Source organism: Zootoca vivipara, chromosome 8 (assembly GCF_963506605.1).
Source record: "Zootoca vivipara chromosome 8, rZooViv1.1, whole genome shotgun sequence".
Lineage (NCBI taxonomy): Eukaryota > Metazoa > Chordata > Lepidosauria > Squamata > Lacertidae > Zootoca > Zootoca vivipara.
In genome coordinates this window covers 84,391,527-84,414,505 of record NC_083283.1, presented here as the reverse complement: position 1 = coordinate 84,414,505, position 22,979 = coordinate 84,391,527, and the positions used below count along the sequence as shown (strand labels likewise).

General features: G+C 44.8%; 1 protein-coding gene across 1 annotated transcript in view; it reads left to right on the top strand.

The window, feature by feature from the left end:
* CYSTM1 (cysteine rich transmembrane module containing 1) overlaps positions 1-21,447 on the top strand; it is a 36,097-nt gene extending 14,650 nt beyond the window's left edge. Inside the window, exons 2-3 of the mRNA XM_035103423.2 lie at positions 2,544-2,794; positions 20,794-21,447. Of these exons, the coding sequence (XP_034959314.1) occupies positions 2,563-2,794; positions 20,794-20,900 (339 nt within the window). The 5' untranslated portion in view covers positions 2,544-2,562 and the 3' untranslated portion in view covers positions 20,901-21,447. The remainder of the gene's footprint in view (positions 1-2,543; positions 2,795-20,793) is intronic.
* The last annotated feature ends 1,532 nt before the right edge of the window (positions 21,448-22,979 follow it).

Genomic DNA, 22,979 nt, shown 5'->3' with positions numbered 1-22,979 from the left:
ATAGAATAGTGAGCTAGCAGAGGTGATCTAGTGGTCAGCCTTCGGGGAATTGGGCTGGGGAGATGGGGGGGGTGGTCCTCATCCCTGATCAGACATGTGTTGTAACTGCAGTCCTGCACATACTGTTGAGGGAGGGGGCGCCTCTGAACTTAATCAATCAATCAACTTTATTTGCATAGCCAACAGCCATAGCAACAGAATACACGCAATATAGAATTAAAAACAACATGGATAAAAGGATCATATGACTATGGTTATCGTTTAAAAGGTAGCCCTTAGTCTCATTGCACCCTCGATGAATCTGGCAACTTTTGTTGTTCTCAGGTCAGCAAGCATCACTGAACTTAGTGGTGCTTGCTTCTGACCACATCAGTTCAGCTTGTAAATATTTCAGCCAGCTGAAATGGCAGCCTTTATCTGCTAGCGTGAAGCAGGAACCCAGCCATCAGAGAAAAGCAGCTTCTGCTTAAACATTTTCCTCCTATGCTCATCTGCCACACACAGATACTAAAAACTGCTTGCCTGCTTTTGCCTTAAGAGCCTCTTGATCTTGAGGTTTGGATTGCATGCAGCACAAACAGCCACGCCCAGCCCTGGATCTCGTATCAAAGTCCAGTTCCGAATCCATGCAGCTCAGGTTGGTGTTTGCTCAAAAGCGATATCCACATAGTCCAGGCACACAGTGACCATTGCAAGGACGCAGAGCCCTTGCAAGAGCAGGGAAGAAGCTTTCCAGGAGGCTGCCTGGCCTCTGTTCAGGATGCCATTCATCTTAGGGGGGAGTAGATCTGGCCAGCTAGATTGTGCCCTGGGGGAGTTGCAGTCCAGCAGGCATGAACCCAGGACGCACTGCACTCTCTTCTCTGCTTTGTGACTTGACAGGCGAGAGGACGAGGGAGGGTCCTGGGCTGAGAATGATAGTCAGCTGAAGGCTGGATTAAGTTATGATGCTTCCCATTTTGATACTCAAGTTTTCTGAGCAGGCAGGAATATCCTAACTTTGCTGTAATGGAAAAATGCTGGTTCATATAACGAAAGAGATGGCTTATACAACCTTTGTACAGTCCACCAGTAGTGCAGAATTTTGTTGCTTAGAGACAAGACACCGATTTCTGCTTGTTTTCTGGTAGGGATGATGTCGTGTACAACAAGTTGAAAGCATATTTATTTATTTATTTATTTATTTATTTATTTATTTATTTATGGGTTGGCCAAGTGGGGGGGTGGAGGCCTGGAATGTAAATAGTTCTTGTTTGCTTACCTGCTTTCCTGCGCATAAATACCATATATTTAAAGCAATTCCCACTGATCAAAAAGCTGAGTTTAGTCCTTAAGCAAACATGCGAAGGATCATGCCCAAGTGTTCAGAAATGTTCACAAGCAAGGGCTGTTAGCCACCAGGCAAAATAGTGTTTATCCATGAGGTGAAATGTAAATGCTTATGGTGGCAGTTGAGTTATTCATAATTTGCAAACTGAACATATTGCAGAGCTTGGGGGCTTCAAAATAGTATGCAGTCATCTTCACAGCTGTGTGGATGATCCTGGTGAGATTCAGGATAGCATCTTCTACATCAGGCATAGGCAAACTCAGCCCTCCAGATGTTTTGGGACTACAACTCCCATCATCCCTGACCACTGGTCCTGTTAGCTAGGGATGATGGGAGTTGTAGTCCCAAAACACATGGAGGGCCAAGTTTGCCTATGCCTGTTCTGGATCCTTGCTGATCTCTGCATCCACTAGAAAAGCATAAGAAGTATTTGACTTATTTATGTTATGGGGGCATATCTTCCCATGTCCATGATGCGTGTGTATGTATATTTGTATAAAGATGTATATCTGTTGGTTTAAAAATAAACAGTTTAATGTGCAACTTTGGGTTGCTGCTTTGAAATCAAACTGGAATATTTCCTGAAAGAGTGCTAGCATTTAAAACACAGATCTAATGGCTCCTGGAGTCGGGCATAGTTTGGGCTGTCTAAGTTTTGTGCTTTATCATGATACTCAAAATCTTGTGCCGGACAAAGCTTAATTCTGTGACTTCTATGTATCAGCAAAACAGCAGTATTTACTTTCTGCCAAATGTGCTTATTGTCATGGAAGGGTTGCAGAATTCTGTACAAAGCATTCATGCACTACATCTGATCACTGCACACATGAGGCCTTGTCGGTCATGGTCTGAATATTTTTTGAACCCTGTTTGTACAACCTTTAGTGGGTAGGAATTTGTTCTAATTTAAAAAGAAAAGCAGAGACCCCCCTTGGTATGCCTTCTTCTGTGTGCATAACCCTGGGCATCGATCATGCTTTGATGTTGTGTGTCTCTCTAGACATTTGCATGCCTAAGCCACATGACTGCTTGGAGAAATGTACTGTGTAAAACCTATGACTGACTAGACTGACTTAGAGACCCTTACAGTAGGAGATCAGTTTGTGTGGGACATCACAATTAAGTATTTTGTATACAAAAGTTGTTATTGAAATGGCTGGTGGTAACACAGGTTCCTTGTGTAAGTCAAAGTAAAATCTGTCTCTGTCCTTAGGAAACACTTGGCATTCTACATGAACTACGAAAACCCTCCGCCATATCCTGGCCCGGGCCCAACTGCCCCGTACCCACCCTACACCCATCAACCGGGTGGACCACCTGTACCTGGTCCCTACCCTGGCTACGCACCAGAGCCTGCAGGGCCATATCCAGTAGGACAGCCAGGCTACCAAGGCTACCCAGCCTATGGATGGCAGAATGCTCCACCTCCAGGACCAGTCTATGCAGATGGACCTAAGAATACAGGTAATAAGCTGCACTGCTTCGTGATTTTTCATGAAGGTTTCCCCCTTCTATTACAGATCTGAAGCAATGTGTATGTTTGTTCCAGTCCTCTGAATAAGGGGGCTTGGTAGCAACGTGAACTTGGGAGGAGGGTACTTCTTAATATTCCATCTTGTTTGTTCTTTTGAAAGAGGAAGGGATTTCTGTTCTGGTTCTCCATATTGGAGAAGAAGTTGGTGTCCACTGGCTTCACTTTGGCTGTAGCTGCATCTCTGGCTTTCTTGGTAAAATGTGTGACTTTCTGACCATAGGAATTTGCTATCCTTCTGTGAATTAAGTTCCAGCCCCTTTTATAATAGGTACCATCAACACCTATTTTAATGGCTGTTACCTGTCCTGGACTGGCGGATACTATCTTGAGATACTGCAGTACCTTCCTCTTTTCTTTGGGCCCTGTGACAATAGATGTCCACACAAACAGGAATAAACATTCCTTGAGAGGAAATCATGGCCAGATATGGGAATGTCTCTAGGAGACATTTGCATGGTCAGGCATTTGCCAGGATCCACCACCAACTGAAGCCCTTGAAAAATGGCTGCCAGAGTCTTGCTATACAGTGGGAAGTTGTGCTGGTGGGGAGGGAGCAGCGGGTTAGGCTAGCCTTCGCCTTCTCAGTGCCCTCCTGGCCTCTTGGACAGCAACTCTCCTCAGTCCCAGGCAGCATGTGGCTGTTTTCACCACTGGCCACACTATTTGGGATGACTTCCTTACCTGTCGATCAAAATATGGCTGTCGGGGTCACTGCAGAGAATGCCGAAGAGCAGACGCATTTGGTGTTTGCAGAGTTGCAGCCTAATCCACCTTCCATGGGTGTTTTTGAGGATGGGCTGGGATTCTCTGCTTTAAAACAAACCCAAATTCAGTGGCTATAGAAGATAGGGCAGTTAAATTTATGAAGATTAGGCAACTTTTAAAATTAGTTCATGTGACTTCCAAATGCTACACAAGTCTTTCCTGAAACAAATGGAGGCTGCGTAATATTGGGACTTCCAGGGTTGTGTCATCCCTCAGCTGAGAGTGTTTTGCATATACAGTAGAGGGAAATAGTCACTCTCCTGTGTGAAATCCCAGATAGCCATTACTGTCACTTCATGTGTCAGGCTTGAGGAAAAGGCTCCTCCCTTCTCCGTGGGGGTTCCTTGGGGCTCCTTCCTAGGCCTGTTCTCCACACTGTCTCTTCTCTGATGAGCTGAGGACACCCGGTGCTACCTCTCTAACCCAACACTCCTGCTCAATAGATCCTGCTGTTCCTCTCTTCCCCTTTCATCATGCATTACCTTGACTTCTGCAACCTTCTCCACTGGCTTCCTGTGCCCCCACCTAGATCTTTTCACACCTATCTCAAACTCTGCTGGCAAAGCTGTTGACTTTTTTCTGTACTCTGTCTCCATTGAACCCTTTCATTCATATCCAACGTAAACTTCTTGTCCTTTGAACAGGGTCCTGCCTTTTCCCACTCTTTTCTGTCTTCTGAATGTGTCCTGCTCTTCCAGACATCTCTCAAGAGTTATTTCCCTGAGCGAAAGTGTGACTCTTTCTTCCAACTTTAAAAAGCTATTTTAACTCACCTTCTCAAGAACACAGCACACCTTTCCCTCAATGAATTATGGGCACTGCCGTTGGTTAGGGGTTGCTTGGAATTGTAACTCTGCAGGGGCAAACTACAGTGTCCAGAATTCTTTGAGAGAAATGATGAGCTTTAAAGGTATAGTGTCTTCACAGGCTTTTTATCACTTAATCCTCACGCCAAGCCTAAGAATATGTAATTGCATTTGCTTGCATCTCCAAACTGCCCTTATTTATCCCTTTTCCTCCCTCTGTCTTTCCTGCTGTCAAAATGCAGGTTGTCAACACCTGGGAGAGCAACGTTTGTTTGTATCACATCCTTTCCCCCACTGCTAAATTTCTGTTGCTGCTGTGTATGTTGATGGCATTGCATCAATCTTCCCTCTAAATTTTGTGGGGGGTGGGGAGGTAGGAGGTGACTGCTGGCAGGACAAAGTGCCTGAACTTGGGCAGTGCATCCAAAAATGTGCCCAGGCACTGTGCTAAATGTTTTATTTTCAGCCTGCTCTGCTTGTCATCTGCCAGCTTTACTTTCTTCCCCCATACTCCACATTTCTGCCTCTGTTTGTAGGTCTGGACTCTTGAGTTCTCCCTTCTCTGCAGCTGAATGCCCGGCTCTCTTTACTCCCCTTCCAATATAAAAAGAGCAACATGCTCTTCAAAGGTCCATGAATGAAAGCCACATATTCCTGCAGCTGCACTGATTAGCCGGGGGGCAACTCATACACCCCCCCCCAACCCCCAACCCTGGGTAACTAGGCAAGTACAAAGGTTCAGGAGAAGAGTGTAGAGAACCCAGAGGAAGCTACTATCTAAATACCAGTTGTAGCATCAGGTCTTTGCCTGCATGTGTGAAAAAAGCAGAGTCAGCCAGCACACAAACCCATAAACTGTGCGCACACTGAAGTGTTAATGTGCTTATGGCTTGCACAGTTCCAGTGTTTCCAGTGGGGTATGTGTGGGTGTTGCATGTTCATCCACACATGAGGGATATCAATTTAAGTCTGTCTCAGTGTTTCCCATCCACACTAGTGGGCAATTATTGATGGTATGTATTCACCTGGGACCCAGGTGGCGCTGTGGTTAAACCACTGAGCCTAGGGCTTGCTGATCAGAAGGTTGGCGGTTCGAATCCCTGTGACGGGGTGAGCTCCCGTTGCTTGGTCCCAGCTCCTGCCAACCTAGCAGTTCGAAAGCACGTCAAAATGCAAGTAGATAAATAGGAACCGCTATAGCGGGAAGGTAAACAGCGTTTCCATGCGCTGCTCTGGTTCGCCAGCTGCGGCTTTGTCATGCTGGCCACATGACCTGGAAGCTATACGCCGGCTCCCTCGGCCAATAATGCGAGATGAGCGCGCAACCCCAGAGTCGGTCACGACTGGACCTAAAGGTCAGGGGTCCCTTTACCTTTATTCATATCTGAAGTCCATTGTGTCATCTGCCGGCTGTGGCCCAATGGCAATACCTGCAGTTGTTCAATGTCTTTATAAATAACTTGGATGTAGAAATTGAGGGGATGCGCTCATTAGATTTGCAGATGACACTAAACTGGGGGAGGTAGCCAAAACCGCCAAATACAGAACCAGCATTCAAGATGACCGTAACTGATTGGAGAACTGGGCCCAAACTAACAAAATGAATTTCAGTAGGGACAAATGTAAGATTCTACACTTAGGCAGGAAGGACCAACTGTACAAATATAAGATGGGGAGACACCTGGCTTACTAGTAGTACACCTGAAAAGGATCTAGGGTTCTTGGTGGAAAACAAGCTTAATGTGAGTGAACAATGTGATGCAGCAGCAAAAAAAAGGCTAATGCTGTTCTAGGCTGCATCAACAGAAGTATCGTGTCCAGATAAAGGGAAGTAATAGTACCATTCTATTCTGTCTTCCATTCACAAGTGGTGCCACTAGTGTATTTATTGGCCACCCATAGCCCAGTAGGAAAAGAGTTCAGTTGGGGCAGAGCCAGTGAGGGGCCCATTTAAGCCCCTGGACCCTTGGCCAGGGTCCAGCCTGGATGATCGCTGGCACAGGACCTGACAGAATGGACTCCTTTTCCCTTCTATATCTATGTGGCATTAAGAGAAGGATTCCAGTATTTCAGGGTTTATCTATATATATAAAAATGTAAAAATCGTGAAAGTGCGTGTTCCACTTTTCTCCGTAACCACCTGACCGATCGTCCTGAAATTTTGACACAACGATCCAGGCCACTCCCCAAGCGTTGTTGGGGACAAAAATCCCTCAAATTTCGCATCTGGGCAGGTAGAAACCTGGTTTTCCACCAAGTCAAACAGCGCCCTCAAGTGGCGTTATACCCTCCTCCACCCCTCCCTTCCTGTGAAATCTAAGCCACACCCACAAACCAAATGACATCATCAACCAAGCAACTGAAACCACCAAGGCAGCCATTATCAGACCCCTAGGCCCCTGCCAGGCTCCACCAAATAACCAACATTGCCAAGTGGAGGTAGGGGCCTGCCTGGGGGTGGGGGGTGGGCTGAATAGGGAGCAGGTATACGTAATAGGTCAGAACAGGGTGGGAGGAGACACAGGGATAAAACCTGCCCTCTCCACAGTATCTCCCCTCGACTCAGGGGGACTCTGAGGCTCAGGGGGATCTGAAGGGGGGCTATTACCCTCCATTTCACAGACTAACGCACAGCAACGCATGCAGGGCCAGCTAGTTAATTATAAATATAATACATTCCGAAGCCTCTCTGTTCCACATGTCCTTAAAGCTCATTTTCATTTTATTGCAGTCTCAGGTTATTAACCGAGTGCAAGGAAATGAGAGGTTAAATAATTCATAGGAAGATAATCTTCCTGCAGTGACAAAGAAGGGGTGGAGTTGGGTGAAGTTTGCAAATATATTGGCACAACAGTTTCTCATATAAGATGTTAGAGCAACTTTTTAAATTTAGAAAACAGTTCAGGATTGGGGCTAGTTAAAGCTGTTGTGCTTAAGGATGAATAGTCATGTTTAAAATGCTTTTGTATTGCTTTACAGGTTTGGTATCTTTTGGATCACCCTATTTTATTCTATGTTTTAATCAATGAGAATAGATTGATGTGGCAGAAATATGGTCAAGTAGAAGAGAATACAGTATGTGTCCAATTCACACTTGGTTGTCTGCTGGTGGTGTCATGGTTTTGCTTGGTAGTAATCCTAATTTCATTAAATTTGCTATATTATCGTCATGTCTTTGTCATTTTAGCAGCCTTGGAATAGAAAAGCAGTACAGAAGTAATTTGAAATGTACAGACCTTGTGATTCATGAGGTATCAGAGGCCAGTGCTTAACCATCATTTGAGACCTCATGAGTCACAAAAGGTATGCACGTTAATTCATGAAAGGTTTTGGAAATTTGCTAAGTAAATTTGAATCAGTTGAAATCAGATCTCTCTCTCCCCCCCCCCCCCAGGAAATCCTATATATCTCTTACTTTTTGAATCTATGCAGCAACTAATTAGGAAAGCAATGAACTCTCCTTCATTGTTTTTTTTTGGGGGGGGGAGGGAGTTATGTAAAATAGTTGAAATTCTAGTTACTAAATACCCGTATATTCCGGCATATAAGACGACTGGGTGTATAAGACGACCCCCAACTTTTAAAATATAGTTTGGGATACACTTGCTGTATAAGAAATACGACCCAGCATATAGGACGGCCCCCGACTTTTGAGAAGATTTTCCTGGGTTAAAAAGTAGTCTTATACACAGGAATATACAGTATATATTGAACTAAGAGAAAATGGACAACAAATATAGTATAAATTCTATTGAACACTGAGTTTATTTACTCTGATGTAAGTTATTTTATAGTGTTTCTGTATAAAAAATAGTTTTAAATATGCATAGAAGCAGTCAGTGAAGATATTTAATAAAGGGAATGTTGTCTTGGCACCGTATAATCCAGTGGCTGCCAAATTGGTTCTCACTGGTGCCAGGGCACCCAGGATTTCCTTCTCTAGTGCCCTGAGCAAAGGTCCTGGACTCTGAACTTGCATTTGAGAAAGCAGGCTCCCAGCCCTCCTAAGGAGAAATGGAGGAAGCAAAATGTACAGGTACTAGGCCTTCTAAGTGATTTCTGTGAAGTGAGTCAACCTAAGTGAGTTAGCCAGTAAATGATTGATAAGTAAGTTGTTTGAACACCAGGCGAAATGAATCCCTGGGCTGGGTTCTGTTTCCCCCTCTCCTTTAGCATAATTTCCCCGCTTCTGCCTTCTCTGTAGCTTGCCTTTCCTTTTTTTCCTGTTAACCAGGACACTTCTTTCCTGCGGTAGATTCATTTGAAAATAGGTACACTCTAGACGTTTTCTGTAAATACTACTGCGCAGTAAGTGTGGGTGGATTTTAAATAATTCCCCCAACCTCCAAAAAGACAAACATGAAAATTTTGCAGAGAAACTTAAGCACTCATTGAGAATTCACATGACATACCTATCAACTCAGAATTAAGTCTTTTTGTATTTAATGGGCATTTAAATGGTACAGGATGGCAACCTAGGGTTTGATTTAGGATTGGTGTTTTGGGAAAACAGAGTTCCTGGACGTGGCAGACAAAAATTCAACAGGTCAATTCTTTCATTGTATGAGAATACAATCATGGGGAAAGCTTGTAGTTGACAATGATCCTTGCTTTCAAGATGGGAATAGGCCACATCGTGTTTTTTATCCAGCCTTGGAAGAGTTAGTTTAATTAGGCACGTGGGCTGTGTTTTTTTAAACAACAACATCACGTGCATCTCTTAGAAAGGAAAAGGTTCTGGCTGTCTGCACTCCATGCTGGCTTCATACAGGCTGCATTTTAAGTGACTTTTGTGTGGTCAAACAGGCACAGAGACATTAAGACACCTGGGATAGCAGTCTCTCCTCCCCTGCCCCTTCAACCTGCTGTATTTTTCATTTTCATGAAACAGAAACTTAATCCGTATAACATTTTAACTGGCTCCAGCCAGGTTATGCAATAAAGGAATTATGCAATCCTGGATTGATCTCAAGTTTAAAGGAAAAGAATTGCTGGCAGTTCAGGACTCCGAGTTCACTACTTACTCTGCCTTTTCCAACAAGAAACGGTGACCAATCACTGTGAGAAACTGGGAAAGAAAAGCTCTTTGCCACATGGCTCCTGGAACCCAGTTACAGGTGCAAAAACACAATGGCTAGTTGCCTCCCCCCCCCCAATGCAGTTGCACTTTCTATTTATTTTTTTCAAAATATGTGAACTAATGCACAATTCACATCAGTGGCACATTGATCGTACCACATTTTTTATAGCAATTCGTAATTGGACACCACAAACATAAATGTGGCTCATCCCTGCAGTTGTCACCAAAGCTAGACATAAATCTTACACGCCCAGTCGTATAAGTCGTATACGCCCACAATATACGGTATTGTGCTAGATTTACACTCTCCCTGAAAGAACAAGTTCAGAGCTGCTTGTTTCCTGGATCTGTTTTTGTGCTGGAGGCACAGGTTGGTTTTTGCCACTCTAGGCCAAGACAATCTAGCTCTGGACAACTTACAGATGTAGGGGTAGTTTACTATTGTTGACCTTTTTCTTGTAGAATCTTGCACAAAACAACCTGTAAGGTTGCTCTGTCAACATTCACACTGTGTTTGTAAGTTTTCTATCTCGCTAAGCCAAATAAGATGCTTTTACAATTGAGAATTACCTCCACTCTTGTCATATGTTTGGTTTTTCCTTATAATATTGTGCATGCCCATTTTGTCTTAACGAGTCAGTCAGCTGACATAATCAGTCATTTCAAAACTAGAAATAACCAAGTTGATATGGGTGATCCCCAGCACATTTCATGCAATAAATGTTTGATCTGTTAGGAGGCTAGAGGAAACAGAAACCTTGTACAGTACAGGCAGTAGTCATTTTAGGCACCTCCAATGTGTGCACGAGAAGGCACACGGGCATTGCGCCGAACCTGGAAGTGACCCAAAAATGTCAGAAAAGGGGTGGGGGGAACGGGGTGTTTGCAAGCTTTTCCAATGGTGTTTCAGATATATATTATTTCACTTAAACGTGTGGTGCCTTGGAACGTATCCCCTGTGTAAATTGGAAGTTGCCTGTATGTACCATATTTATCTTTATTAACCAGTAAATAACAGGTTTTCTTGCTATCGTTCAAAAAGGAAACTGTCTGAAAAATCTTTCAAAAACCTTTTCCTAGGGGAATTATACATTCCAGGGGGAGTATAAACTGTAGCTTTGTTGCCATTTAGTCATGTCCGAGTTTTTGTGACCCCATGGACCATAGCACGCCAGGCACTCCTGCCTTGCACTGCCTCCCACAGTTTGGTCAGACTCATGCTGGTAGCTTCGAGAACACTGTCCAACCATCTCGTCCTCTGTCGTCCCCTTCTCCTTGTGCCCTCAATCTTTCCCAACATCAGGGTCTTTTCCAGGGAGTCTTCTCTTCTCATGAGGTGGCCAAAGTATTGGAGCCTCAGCTTCAGGATCTGTTCTTCCAGTGAGCACTCAGGGCTGATTTCCTTCAGAATGGATAGGTTTGATCTTCTTGCAGTCCATGAGACTCTCAAGAGTCTCCTCCAGCACCATAATTCAAAAGCATCAATTCTTCGGCGATCAACCTTCTTTATGGTCCAGCTCTCACTTCCATACATCACTACTGGGAAAACCATAGCTTTAACTATACGGACCTTTGTCGGCAAGGTGATGTCTCTGCTTTTTAAGATGCTGTCTAGGTTTGTCATTGCTTTTCTTTCAAGAAGCAGGCGTCTTTTAATTTCGTGACTGCTGTCACCATCTGCAGTGATCATGGAACCCAAGAAAGTAAAATCTCTCACTGCCTCCATTTCTTCCCCTTCTACCGGTATTTGCCAAGAGGTGATGGGACCAGTGGCCATGATCTTAGTTTTTTTATGTTGAGCTTCAGACCATATTTTGCGCTCTCCTCTTTCACCCTCATTAAAAGGTTCTTTAATTCCTCCTCACTTTCTGCCATCAAGGTTGTGTCATCAGCATATCTGAGGTTGTTGATATTTCTTCTAGGAATCTTAATTCCGGCTTGGGATTCATCCAGTCCAGCCTTTCGCATGATGAATTCTGCATATAAGTTAAATAAGCAGGGAGACAATATACAGCCTTGTCGTACTCCTTTCCCAATTTTGAAACAATCAGTTATTCCATAACTGATTCTTACTGTAGCTTCTTGTCCCACAAATGCATACATTCATTGTATTTCCCCCCCAAATAAATTTGCCTCATTCAGCCACATTTTCTCTTAAACTATGGTTAAATATTGAACATGCCTCTCTGCTGCCCGTCTGCATGCCCTTTTGGTTTCTCACCCTCCTGGTGCAGCTGAAGCAAGCCCGTAGTAGGTCTTGCCATCCATCCATAGACCTGAGTCAGCCAGAACTAAAGCGAGAACAAACCTTTGCAAGTGGCAGAAGCCACATGGCCTGGACAAGGCATGGTCCTGATTAAACCATGGTTTAAGACAAACCAAGTTGTGCTGTGTGAACCAGACCACTGTGGGCATAGCATGGAAGCTCAAAGCTGTAGACGCTTTCCTTTTTGCACCAATAAAGGTAAAGGGACCCCTGACCATTAGGTCCAGTCGTGACCGACTCTGGGGTTGCGCGCTCATCTCGCATTATTGGCCGAGGGAGCCGGCTATAGTTTCCAGGTCATGTGGCCAGCATGACAAAGCCGCTTCTGGCAAACCAGAGCAGCACATGGAAACGCCGTTTACCTTCCCGCTGTAGCGGTTCCTATTTATCTACTTGCATTTTGACGTGCTTTCGAACTGCTAGGTTGGCAGGAGCTGGGACCGAGCAACGGGAGCTCACCCCATCACAGGGATTCGAACCGCCGACCTTCTGATCAGCAAGCCCTAGGCTCAGTGGTTTAACCACAGCGCCACCTGGGTCCCTTTTTTGCACCAATAGATAATCAGAAAAGCACGGTAATCTGGAAGACCATGATCAGATTCAGTAGAGAAAAGAAATGGTGGAAACTATATAGTTTGAAGATAACATGTAGTTAACAGAAGATTTCCCTCCCTCTAATACCCATTTGTAGCCATAGGGGTAACAACCCTAAGAACATCTGAAATCAGGACATACATATAAGGAAGGGTTTCACATTTATCACCCCAACTTTATAAATTAGCCCCAAATACCAATTGGCTGGCAACTGTGTATGCTAGGCATCCCCAAACTGTGGCCCTCCAGATGTTTTGGCCTACAACTCCCATGATCCCTAGCTAACAGGACGAGTGGTGAGGGATGATGGGAATTGCAGTCCAAAACATCTGGAGGGCCGAAGTTTGGGGGTGCCTGGTGTATGCCATATGCTCCAAATCCCTTGCTCTTCCTTTCTACCTTTATACAGTGGTACCTCTACTTACGAATTTAATGCGTTCCGAACGCACATTTGTAAGTCGAAAAAAAAAATGTAAGTCAAATCCCATAGGAATGCATTGGGAGAAAAAAATCGTAAGTAGAAGCAACCCTATCTAAAAATTCGTAAGTAGAAAAAATCCTATCTAAACCACATCCAAGATGGCGGACGGAGCTCCATTTGTAAGTAGAAACATTCGTAAGTAGAGTTATTTGTAAGTAGAGGTACCACTGTATTTAAAGTGCACTTGAGCAGCCCCCCCCCTCATGTTAGAGGACTGTCCTCTGTAAAATAGGGCACATGGACCCAACTTGCTGTAATTTCAACCAGTACAGAAGCAAGGCAGTTTGCAACCCTGGACAGTACTGGAGAAAACACAGCTTCATATCTCCTGGTGGCAATTGGAGTCCTACATGGTAGGTTCAAGAGTGACCCAAGAATGGAATTGTGCATTTATAAAGAAAATTCCTGGAGTGTGCACTTGTTAAACAGGTGTTTGTTGATAGAGGAGACACTAATTTCTGCCCCCCCCCATTATTATTTTCTGGTAGCTAAGGGGGAACCTTGACTCCCCATTGAGCACGGTGCCTTGTCTCGCTTGGTGAGTAAAAAGGCTTAGTAATCTGAGTGTTCCTTCCCAAGAGCTTTCTACTGTAGGTAAACAAAGCAAGATGTTCAATGCCAGTCCTATAATTAGGCCAGCCCATAAAGTTGAGAATTATTTATTTTTTTATTTTATTTGGATAAATGGCTATTTCCTGTTTTAGGTAAGTAGGTAGTTTTGTTCCAAGAGCCTCTTTTCTTGCTACTTGCATTGGATAAAGTGATCCAGCTTCCCGAGTGCATCTAACTTTTCACAGTACAGTACAAGGGAACATTTCTAAAAATCCATTTTCTTAGGTTAAACATTAGCTAATCACCCAGTATGGGCAGAAGCCAAATGTGTGTACCCAAGATAAAGGTCTCTGCAGCAAGACAAAGGTAATGCAGTTTTTTTAAATAAAAAAACAAACCATGAATATTGTTTACATTGTGTGGACTGGTACCTGGTGTGTGTCTCAACACCCAGAGATGATTAAGCCTAGCTCTCTTTTCTCTGCAGCTGATTAGATAATGGACTTACGAGGTGGTGGGAGTGGCAATGGTTCGGATTCAGGAGTGTTTTTTTCTGCTCTTAGGACTCCAGATAGGAAGTTTTTAACTATGTCCACTGCCATAAGTGGCTATGTGAGTTTATAGGAAGAATCTGCTTTATTGGTTTTAGAAAAATAACTGATAATAGAGTGGTGGTTCCGAGCTTTGGGAATGGCTACAAATTTCAGTTCTCTGGATTCTCACAGGTGGGGCAAGATCCTTCTGATTCGTGGAGGTGAATGCCATCCACTTAGTGCTTTTGCCTTGGGCCTGGTCCAAAACATGGACAAATATGTTACTTTTATAATGAAAAATATTCATGAGTATTTCTTGACTTGCCTCATCCTGAATTCTCTAGATCAGTGGTGTCCAAACTTTTTTCCGAAGAGGGCCAGATTTGATGAAGTGAAGGGCCGTGAGGGTCACCCAAAATTGTTGACCTTTTATTAGGGTTGAAGTTGTTGAGCAGGGACCGAGCAACGGGAGCTCACCCTGTCACGGGGATTCGAACCACCGACCTTCCGCCAAATACAGCCAATCAGAAGGCACAAAGTGACGTTCTATTGCTTTCAGCTCACCCTGTGGCTTTGTCAGCCTCCCAAAATGAGCCTTGCCTCAGTTACCTCTACCTGCCAACATACCCCTTCTCTTTCCATGGTCTGTTTTCCTGGAGCCCAGATTAAGCAGTCTTGAAGATTACAACTGCCTAGCCCAGGGTCCCCAAACTAAGGCCCGGGGTCCGGATGCAGCCCAAACGCCTTCTCAATCCGGCCCGTGGATGGCCCAGGAATCAGCATGTTTCTACATGAGTAGAATCTGTCCTTTTATTTAAAATGCATCTCTGGGTTATTTGTGGGGCATAGGAATTCGTTCATATTTTTTTTCAAAATATAGTCCGGCCCCCAACAAGGTCTGGGGGACAGTGGACCGGCCCCCTGCTGAAAAAGTTTGCTGACCCCTGGCCTAGCCCAATAGGTGGGGTGTTGTGTTAAAAGATCCATAGCTTAGCCAATTTTAAAGGGGGGGGGGAGACCAGGTAGGGGCTTGACACTGGGCCAGAACTTTTGCAGATGGACCAGAGGGACAATGCAGATGGTGGCAGTTGGAGAATATGGTTGGAACGATCTATGCAATATATTTTTGACCTATCCAAAGCAGCAACACTCCTCCTCCGAATGTCCTCAAGTTGTTTTGGATCATGTGAGTGGAGCTCTTGTTACAGTGGCTGTTGGCACAGGATCACGTTACGCTTGCTTCCAGCTTCAGGGGCTGAGCCACACGCTCTGCCTTTTTATTTCAGGGGTGCGGCAAGTGTAACGTTTTTGACAGGGCTTTGGAGTAGAATTAGCTGCAGGTGATAAGCCTTGCAAGTTTTATCAACAACTTTTGGCCAGCAAAGTGTGTGCTCAGAAGTCTTGCTTTTGTGCATTTTAACAACTTATTAGTTCACTTGTTGGCTTCTGCTACTATTTTAATGTATTGGTGTTTAATGTATTGAGAAGGGCCCAAGGCTCTCCCCCTCCTCCAGTAACCCCTGGGCTCCTTGAATCCTTTTCAGATTTTCTGCCTGCTTTACAGGAGAGTGAAACATTTGTTTGCATCTGGTTCCACGTCACTTAGAGTGGCAGCTTGCATAGTCTCTGAGCCAGAGTGATACCATTTCAACAGAGCACTTGCGCAGGGAGAGAAGAGAGCAGGAACTCCCCTTTGTCCCCAGTGTGTGATCTTGCAAAATGCTCCCATTGGAAATGAAGCCAGGGCCTATCAGCTTGTGTTCTGCAATGAAGTTTTACTGCCTGTTGTATCTAGGAATCCTTCAGCCTCTTGGCCTCAGATCAAAGATCTCTCTAAGCTGTTATTGTCTTTGTGCAAGGCTCCAGTCTCTTGACTGCCTTCCTGCCCCCTGCTGACTTTACAAATATCAAAATGCTGTGGACCCACCCAACATACTTTTTTCCAATCCGGAATGCTCCCTTCCTTATTTCTAAATGGAGTTGTGTCTAATTGTGGAACTAGTTAGTCACACTTTGAGGCTATTTTTATCTTCTTTCTCCCCTCAGAGCCAAGAGACAGCCAGTGTCCAAGATGCCCGTTCTTCCCCTGGTCAGAGAGGCACAAGTGCTGCCCTAGAATTGCAATTTTTATTTCCCACCCTCTTTTCTTTGCCCAAATGCAGGCACTGAGAAGCCCTGGACTGTGTGTCTTCCCCACATTTGTGCTTTCCCCCACATTCCTAGCTGTGCTGCCACCAATCTCCCCATTCAGTTTGTGCTGTCACACACACTCCATAATGAGCAGTTGTGCCATATGGGGTGGGTATTTTACCATAGGAAGGTGGAAAGGGGTGGCCCACTTCATCTTTAGGGAGAAAATAGCTGTTCTGTAAATGTATTTCCGTATCTCAAAGCTTGCATCTGCCGGGAGTTTTTTCAAACTCAGTTACAGTATTCCAAATTGGAGATTGCTTTATTTGTTGTTGTTGTTTAGTCGTTTAGTCGTGTCCGACTTTTTGTGACCCCATGGACCATAGCACGCCAGGCACTCCTGTCTTACACTGCCTCCCGCAGTTTAGTCAAACTCAGGTTCCTAGCTTCGAGAACACTGTCCAACCATCTCGTCCTCTGTCGTCCCCTTCTCCTTGTGCCCTCAATCTTTCCCAACATCAGGGTCTTTTCCAGGGAGTCTTCTCTTCTCATGAGGTGGCCAAAGTATTGGAGCCTCAGCTTCACGATCTGTCCTTCCAGTGAGCACTCAGGGCTGATTTCCTTCAGAATGGATAGGTCTGATCTTCTTGCAGTCCATGGGACTCTCAAGAGTCTCCTCCAGCACCATAATTCAAAAGCAGCAATTATTCGGCGATCAGCCTTCTTTATGGTCCAGCTCTCACTTCCATTCATCACTACTGGGAAAACCATAGCTTTAACTATATGGACCTTTGTCGGCAAGGTGATGTCTCTGCTTTTTAAGATGCTGTCTAGGTTTGTCATTGCTTTTCTCCCAAGAAGCAGGCGTCTTTTAATTTCGTGACTGCTGTCACCATCTGCAGTGATCAAGGAGCCCAAGAAAGCGAAATCTCTCACTGCCTCCATTTCTTCCCCTTCTATTTGCCAGGAGGTGATGGGACCAGTGGCCATGATCTTGGTTTTTTTGATGTTGAGCTTCAGACCATATTTTGCGCTCTCCTCTTTCACCCTCATTAAAAGGTTCTTTAATTCCTCCTCACTTTCTGCCATCAAGGTTGTGTCATCTGCATATCTGAGGTTGTTGATATTTCTTCTGGGAATCTTAATTCCGGTTTGGGATTCATCTAGTCCAGCCTTTCGCATGATGAATTCTGCATATAAGTTAAATAAGCAGGGAGACAATATACAACCTTGTCGTACTCCTTTCCCAATATTGAACCAATCAGTTGTTCCATATCCAGTTCTAACTGTAGCTTCTTGTCCCACATAGAGATTTCTCAGGAGACAGATGAGGTGATCAGGCACTCCCATTTCTTTAAGAACTTGCCATAGTTTGCTGTGGTCGACACAGTCAAAGGCTTTTGCATAATCAATGAAGCAGAAGTAGACGTTTTTCTGGAACTCTCTAGCTTTCTCCATAATCCAGCGCATGTTTGCTATTTGGTCTCTGGTTCCTCTGCCCCTTCGAAATCCAGCTTGCACTTCTGATTGTTTTATTTAACAAATACCAATGTCCCACACAGTGTCCAGACAGCTTCCAAAATTGTTTGAAGTACATATGCAAAACCACTCTGGGGGCAATTATGTGGCCCTTTTTGCTGTGGTGAGTGAATGAGGTGGTAACAAGGCTTTCAAGTTTTACCTTTGTAAGGGATTAGCCTCTGAAGGTATTAAGATAAGAGGAAGCCAAGCAGTCACTGAGAATGTTTGTTCAGTTACCTTATCTATGCTAATCAATTGGAGCCAGCCAAGAGCCCAGTTTAAAATCAAGGCTGAGGGGGGTGGAGTTTGATCGTCTTTGTAGCCCTTGCAGTTCTTGAGAGACCATATGAAAGCTTTTCTTCGATTCCAACTGTGAGGAACTAAATAGCAATATTGGTAAAAGCAGGAGGGGGTCTAGCAGGGTGGGCTGCAGTATTCAAGAAGCAATAAACATTTGTTTGTGTATTACTGAAAAAGAGACTTTTCACCCCCCCACAACTAGGTGAAACGTCTCTTTTTCAGTAATACACAAACAAATGTTTGCGCTTCTATTAACAACGCAGGACACAAAAATATTTTCTTAAGGCTTTAAAATGCTGCTTCTTGAATACTGCAGCAAGAGTTAAGTTGCTAGGGAGGGAAACAGTCAATAGGAGCTCTCCAGGCAGAAGCAGGGGTATATAAGGAGAAGCAGGCAGACAGGAGGGGGAGATAAAGGAGTTGAGTTGAGGGGGTTTGATGAGAGAGGTGGAGAGGATTTTGAAATAGAGCAGGCACGTCCAACAGGTAGATTGTGATCTACCGGTAGATCACTGGACGTCTGTGGTGGATCACTGGCTCCCCCCAAAGCAGCTCAACAACTTTGGCTCCCTTAAAAAAGCTCAACATTTTAGCCCTGCACCCCGCAAAAAACGGTGCTCTCTTCCTCCCTAAAAAAGCTCAACAACTTTGACCTGAACCCCAAAAAAGGGAGTAGATCACTGCCAGTTTTTAACTCTGAGAGTAGATCGCAGCCTCTTGGGAGCTGGCTACCCCTGAAATAGAGGGTTAGAGAAGCTAGGGAGGTGAGCGGTGGTGCAGAATCTATAAGAGTTAAGAAGAGAACTTCAGTCAGGGAGGACAAGGGGGGGAACTAAGACTAAAGGTTAAGCTTAAAGTAAACATAATTGAGAAACCAATAAGAATTGATATGCTTGTAAGATCTTCACATTAAATAAACTTAATTGTTTTGTTCACTGTTCATCTGACTGGGTTCAAATCAATTGTGTACCAGTACACAGATTTACTGGTTGGTGGCAGCAAGGAGAAGAAATAGGCGAGGGAGGTATTGGGTCAATAGACCGTCAAACGTCTGGGGACCCTTTACCGGTGTATCTCGCCACAGGCACCATTGAGGCTCCCAGCCTGTGTGTGCCCGTGCAAATGCATGGGGTGTGTGTGGCAAACTGGGTCTTGAACCTGGGTGAAATAATGCCTAGTAGACGGAGAACCACCCATGCAGGCCTCAAACACCCTGTGCCATTGGGCCTCTGGCAGGAGGGAGGGAGGAAAGGCATGTTGGGATGGACTGGGGGAAGCTTTGAATCCCAAGTCCTCTTGTTCCATGACACTCCCTCAGGTGAGATGGGGGGCAGAGCACACCAGTCTATGTGGGATATGCTGCCCCTTACCTCCTGCCCAGTTGGCACAAGCCTGGCTGCCTGTTTTGCAGCGCAGCTCCTCTACCTCGAGTTCTCCCTCCCCTGCCCCTTTGCCTTTCTTTGCCCAATGTACTGTAGTTCTGAAAGGCCTAGGACTTTCAGAGTCAGCTCTTCGCCTGGCACCCAAAGGATATTAAACATAGGTGCTGGGTCAGCCTCCCTGGGAAGCTGGTAATCTAGGAGCTGTCTTTGGAAATACTCTCTCCCCTCTCTGCCCAGTGGACCTGAAGGAGGGTATACACTACATTAAATCCTTCAGGTAACTGGTCCCAATTTTAAAGATGTTGCACATTTTTAAAGATGTTGCGAAATAGCTTCCATTCACAGATGGGGAGAGAGAAGGGGGGGTGGATATTCTTTCACACACCCAAGGAGGACTATGAGGAATGTCCTACAGTAACACTGAGGTGTCAGTGGCCATGTGGGCAAGAAGCAATGGGGGTGTCGAGAATGGGGCCATTGTCTGATCAGCTGATGCTGGAGCCTAGCAAAACAGTGTGTTCTCTGTGTGCAGACAAACACAAACTTTGCTAGACTCTCCTCATTCATTCAGGCTAGCAACACAAAGCAAGGCCCAGATAGATTTCAAGACAAACCTGTTTGGTTAGTTTCAGCCTGCCCTGATCCAGATCGCCTTCCTCCAGGCATTTGCCAAATTCAAGAAGGGACAAAGGCAGAAATGTTTTTTGGGGTATGATCCTTATGGCAAAAGGGTGATCAACACAGAGTAAAAAATATTAAGTGTAGATAGTTTTATGTTAAATTGTTTATTATTTGTATTAGTTTTAGTGGAACTGTTTTTAAGAATACCCAGGTGCCCATCACTTATCCCAGCACCTTTTGCTTTCATTGGTTAGAATTCTGGAACGCAAGAGAAGGGTTACTTTCTGCTATTTAACTGGGTAGAGTACCACCTTTCTAGGGACGCAGGTGGTGCTGTGGTCTAAACCACAGAGTGGGCTTGCTGATCAGAAGGTCGGCGGTTTGAATCCCTGCGACGGGGTGAGCTTCCGTTGCTCGGTCCCTGCTCTTGCCCACCTAGCAGTTCGAAAGCACGTCAAAGTGTAAGTAGATAAATAGGTACAGCTCCGGCGGGAAGGTAAACAGCATTTCCATGTGCTGCTTCATCCTATAGAGCGAGATGAGCGTGCAACCCTAGAGTCGTCCGCGACTGGGCCTAACGGTCGGGGTACCTTTACTTTACCTTTACCACCTTTCTACATTAGTAAAAGAGATGCTTAAATTTTTTAAAATGTGCAAGATGAACATTCAAGAACCTTCTAGGCTTCTCTGTGTATATATCTCCCTCCACCTGTTACCTGCAAGCAGCATGTCAAATTCATGTTGGGCAAAACTGAGCCCCATGACCCTCTGAGCATCATTAGCCACGGGAGAACAGTTGTGTAAATGAAGTCGTAAGTTGGCCACAGGCCTCTTCTTGCGTTGTGGGTGATGGTGGGTGATGTGTCACAACTGACGTGTTGTTTTCTCTTCTTCCCAGTGTATGTTGTGGAAGAGCAGCGAAGGGATAACTCTGGCGAAAGTACCTGCCTGACGGCATGTTGGACTGCGCTCTGCTGCTGCTGCCTTTGGGACATGCTGACCTGAGTGACCTGAGAAGTCAAGCCTCAGTACCTCTGACTTGGAGTGCTATGCATTCTTCTTCTTCTTCTTCTTCTTCTTCTTCTTCTTCTTCTTCTTCTTCTTCTTCTTCTTCTTCTTCTTCTTCTTCTTCTTCTTCTTCTTCTTCTTCCCCCCTCTGCCTCCCCCCTCTCCCTCTGATCTTCTCAACTGCTTTTTTAGTACTGTAATGAAGACTCTGCTTTGCACAGGCGACAGTAACACCTGCCTGCCTTAGAGATAGCACCATGATGTTGGTTATGCACTTTTTAGTTTTAGTGGAGGAAAACCTCCCTTCCCCCCCCCCCACGTCTTTATAGCATTGTTTCTCCAACTTTGTGGTTCTTTAAAGAATGTGCTAAATATTTTTTTTTTTTGCAAAAAGGCTTTTACTACAAATTATGTATTTATAATTTTTACCATTCTTAGAAATGGAATAATATGCAATAATTTAAGCCAATCATTGTTTGTTTTTCTTACTTGCTTCTACTTCTGGTTTAACAAATTGGGCTCAATAAAGATTTGGGTCCAGTAATATGAAGAGTATCGGTCAGTTTTTGTTATTCTGTGCGCGGCATCCAAAGATAGAAATGCCCATTTGTTCCCCAAAAACTCTTTTGGAAGCTAACCTCTGCTTAAGCTGCTTCAGATGTATTTAACTGAATAGCAGGGCTACATACTGCGAAGAACTTAGCACCCTTTACCTACCTTAAGCTTGCTGGAAAAATATTTGAAAAGCTGGTGCTGAAATCTACCAAAGGCCCAAGGAAGATTCCCCTCCTTTCTCCCATTTTAAACTTTCTTGCCAAATACATTCTCAAGTCCAATGGACCTTAAATGTTTTTGCTGTCAAGCTTGCAGATCTTGAAAATTCATTTTTCTAAGCCCACAAAAATTACTAGCCTGCGGAAAATGTTCTTAAGCCTGCTGTGGGCTAGAGGAGGAGTGGGGAGCTCTGGCAAAGAGGAGAGGGTGTCCTTCCCGTGGCAGCTGGCTTACCTTCTGTGCCAGGCACAAGGGAGGGAGGGCAGGCCAACGTCCTCACCAGCACGCAGTTCCTCGTCGCTTATGGCTACCAAAAGGTAAAGGTAAAGGGACCCCTGACCATTAGGTCCAGTCGTAACCAACTCTGGGGTTGCACGCTCATCTCACATTATTGGCCGAGGGAGCCGGCGTATAGCTTCCAGGTCACGTGGCCAGCATGACAAAGCCGCTTCTGGCGAACCAGAGTAGCACACGGAAACGCCGTTTACATTCCCGCTGTAGCGGTTCCTATTTATCCACTTGCATTTTTGATGTGCTTTCAAACTGCTAGGTTGGCAGGAGCTGGGACCAAGCAACGGGAGCTCACCCCGTCACAGGGATTCGAACCGCTGACCTTCTGACCAGCAAGCCCTAGGCTCAGTGGCTACCAAGCAAGGACTTAAAGACAAGGTTGAGTTAAAGTGTGCCACCAGAATATATTGTGCCTATATGTAATATGTATTTGAAATAATCAGGGGTGGGAGTAGCTCAGCAATTTGGCATTGAAAGACTATGCCTTTGAAATACTTTATGGATACTTGGGAGTGGGCTCTCTGTTTGTTCTCCCACTCCGGCCCAATCATGAATGGGAGCACAACACTTCAGCTTTTACTAGCCTCTTTTGAAATGAAATTTCCTCAGAAGCATTGTGCTGCATTTGATCACAACTAGAGGAACAAGGATAGGATTTTTCTCCCCACAAGTGTTCCCAGAACCTGTTTGGAGCACCAAGAAGGCATGCCTTCTGTGTGCACTAATATCTCATGACCAAGACCTGATGCTCAGTAATGCACTTCCAGGTGTTCCCGTGTGCAGCAACTGAGCAAAAGGATGGCGCCAGTCCTGTTCCACCGGTGCCTCCAACAAGCTTCTCTACCCAAAGTGTTGAAGGCCAGGAGCTTCTGTTATCACCTGTTGGCTACAATCCTCAAGGAAGGGCACAGATGGAACTGTAGTGGAATCTTTAGAATTCAGATATTGCAGAAGAATTTAATTACAGATAATTCAGATATTGCAGAATAATAATTTACTTTTCCTATTCTG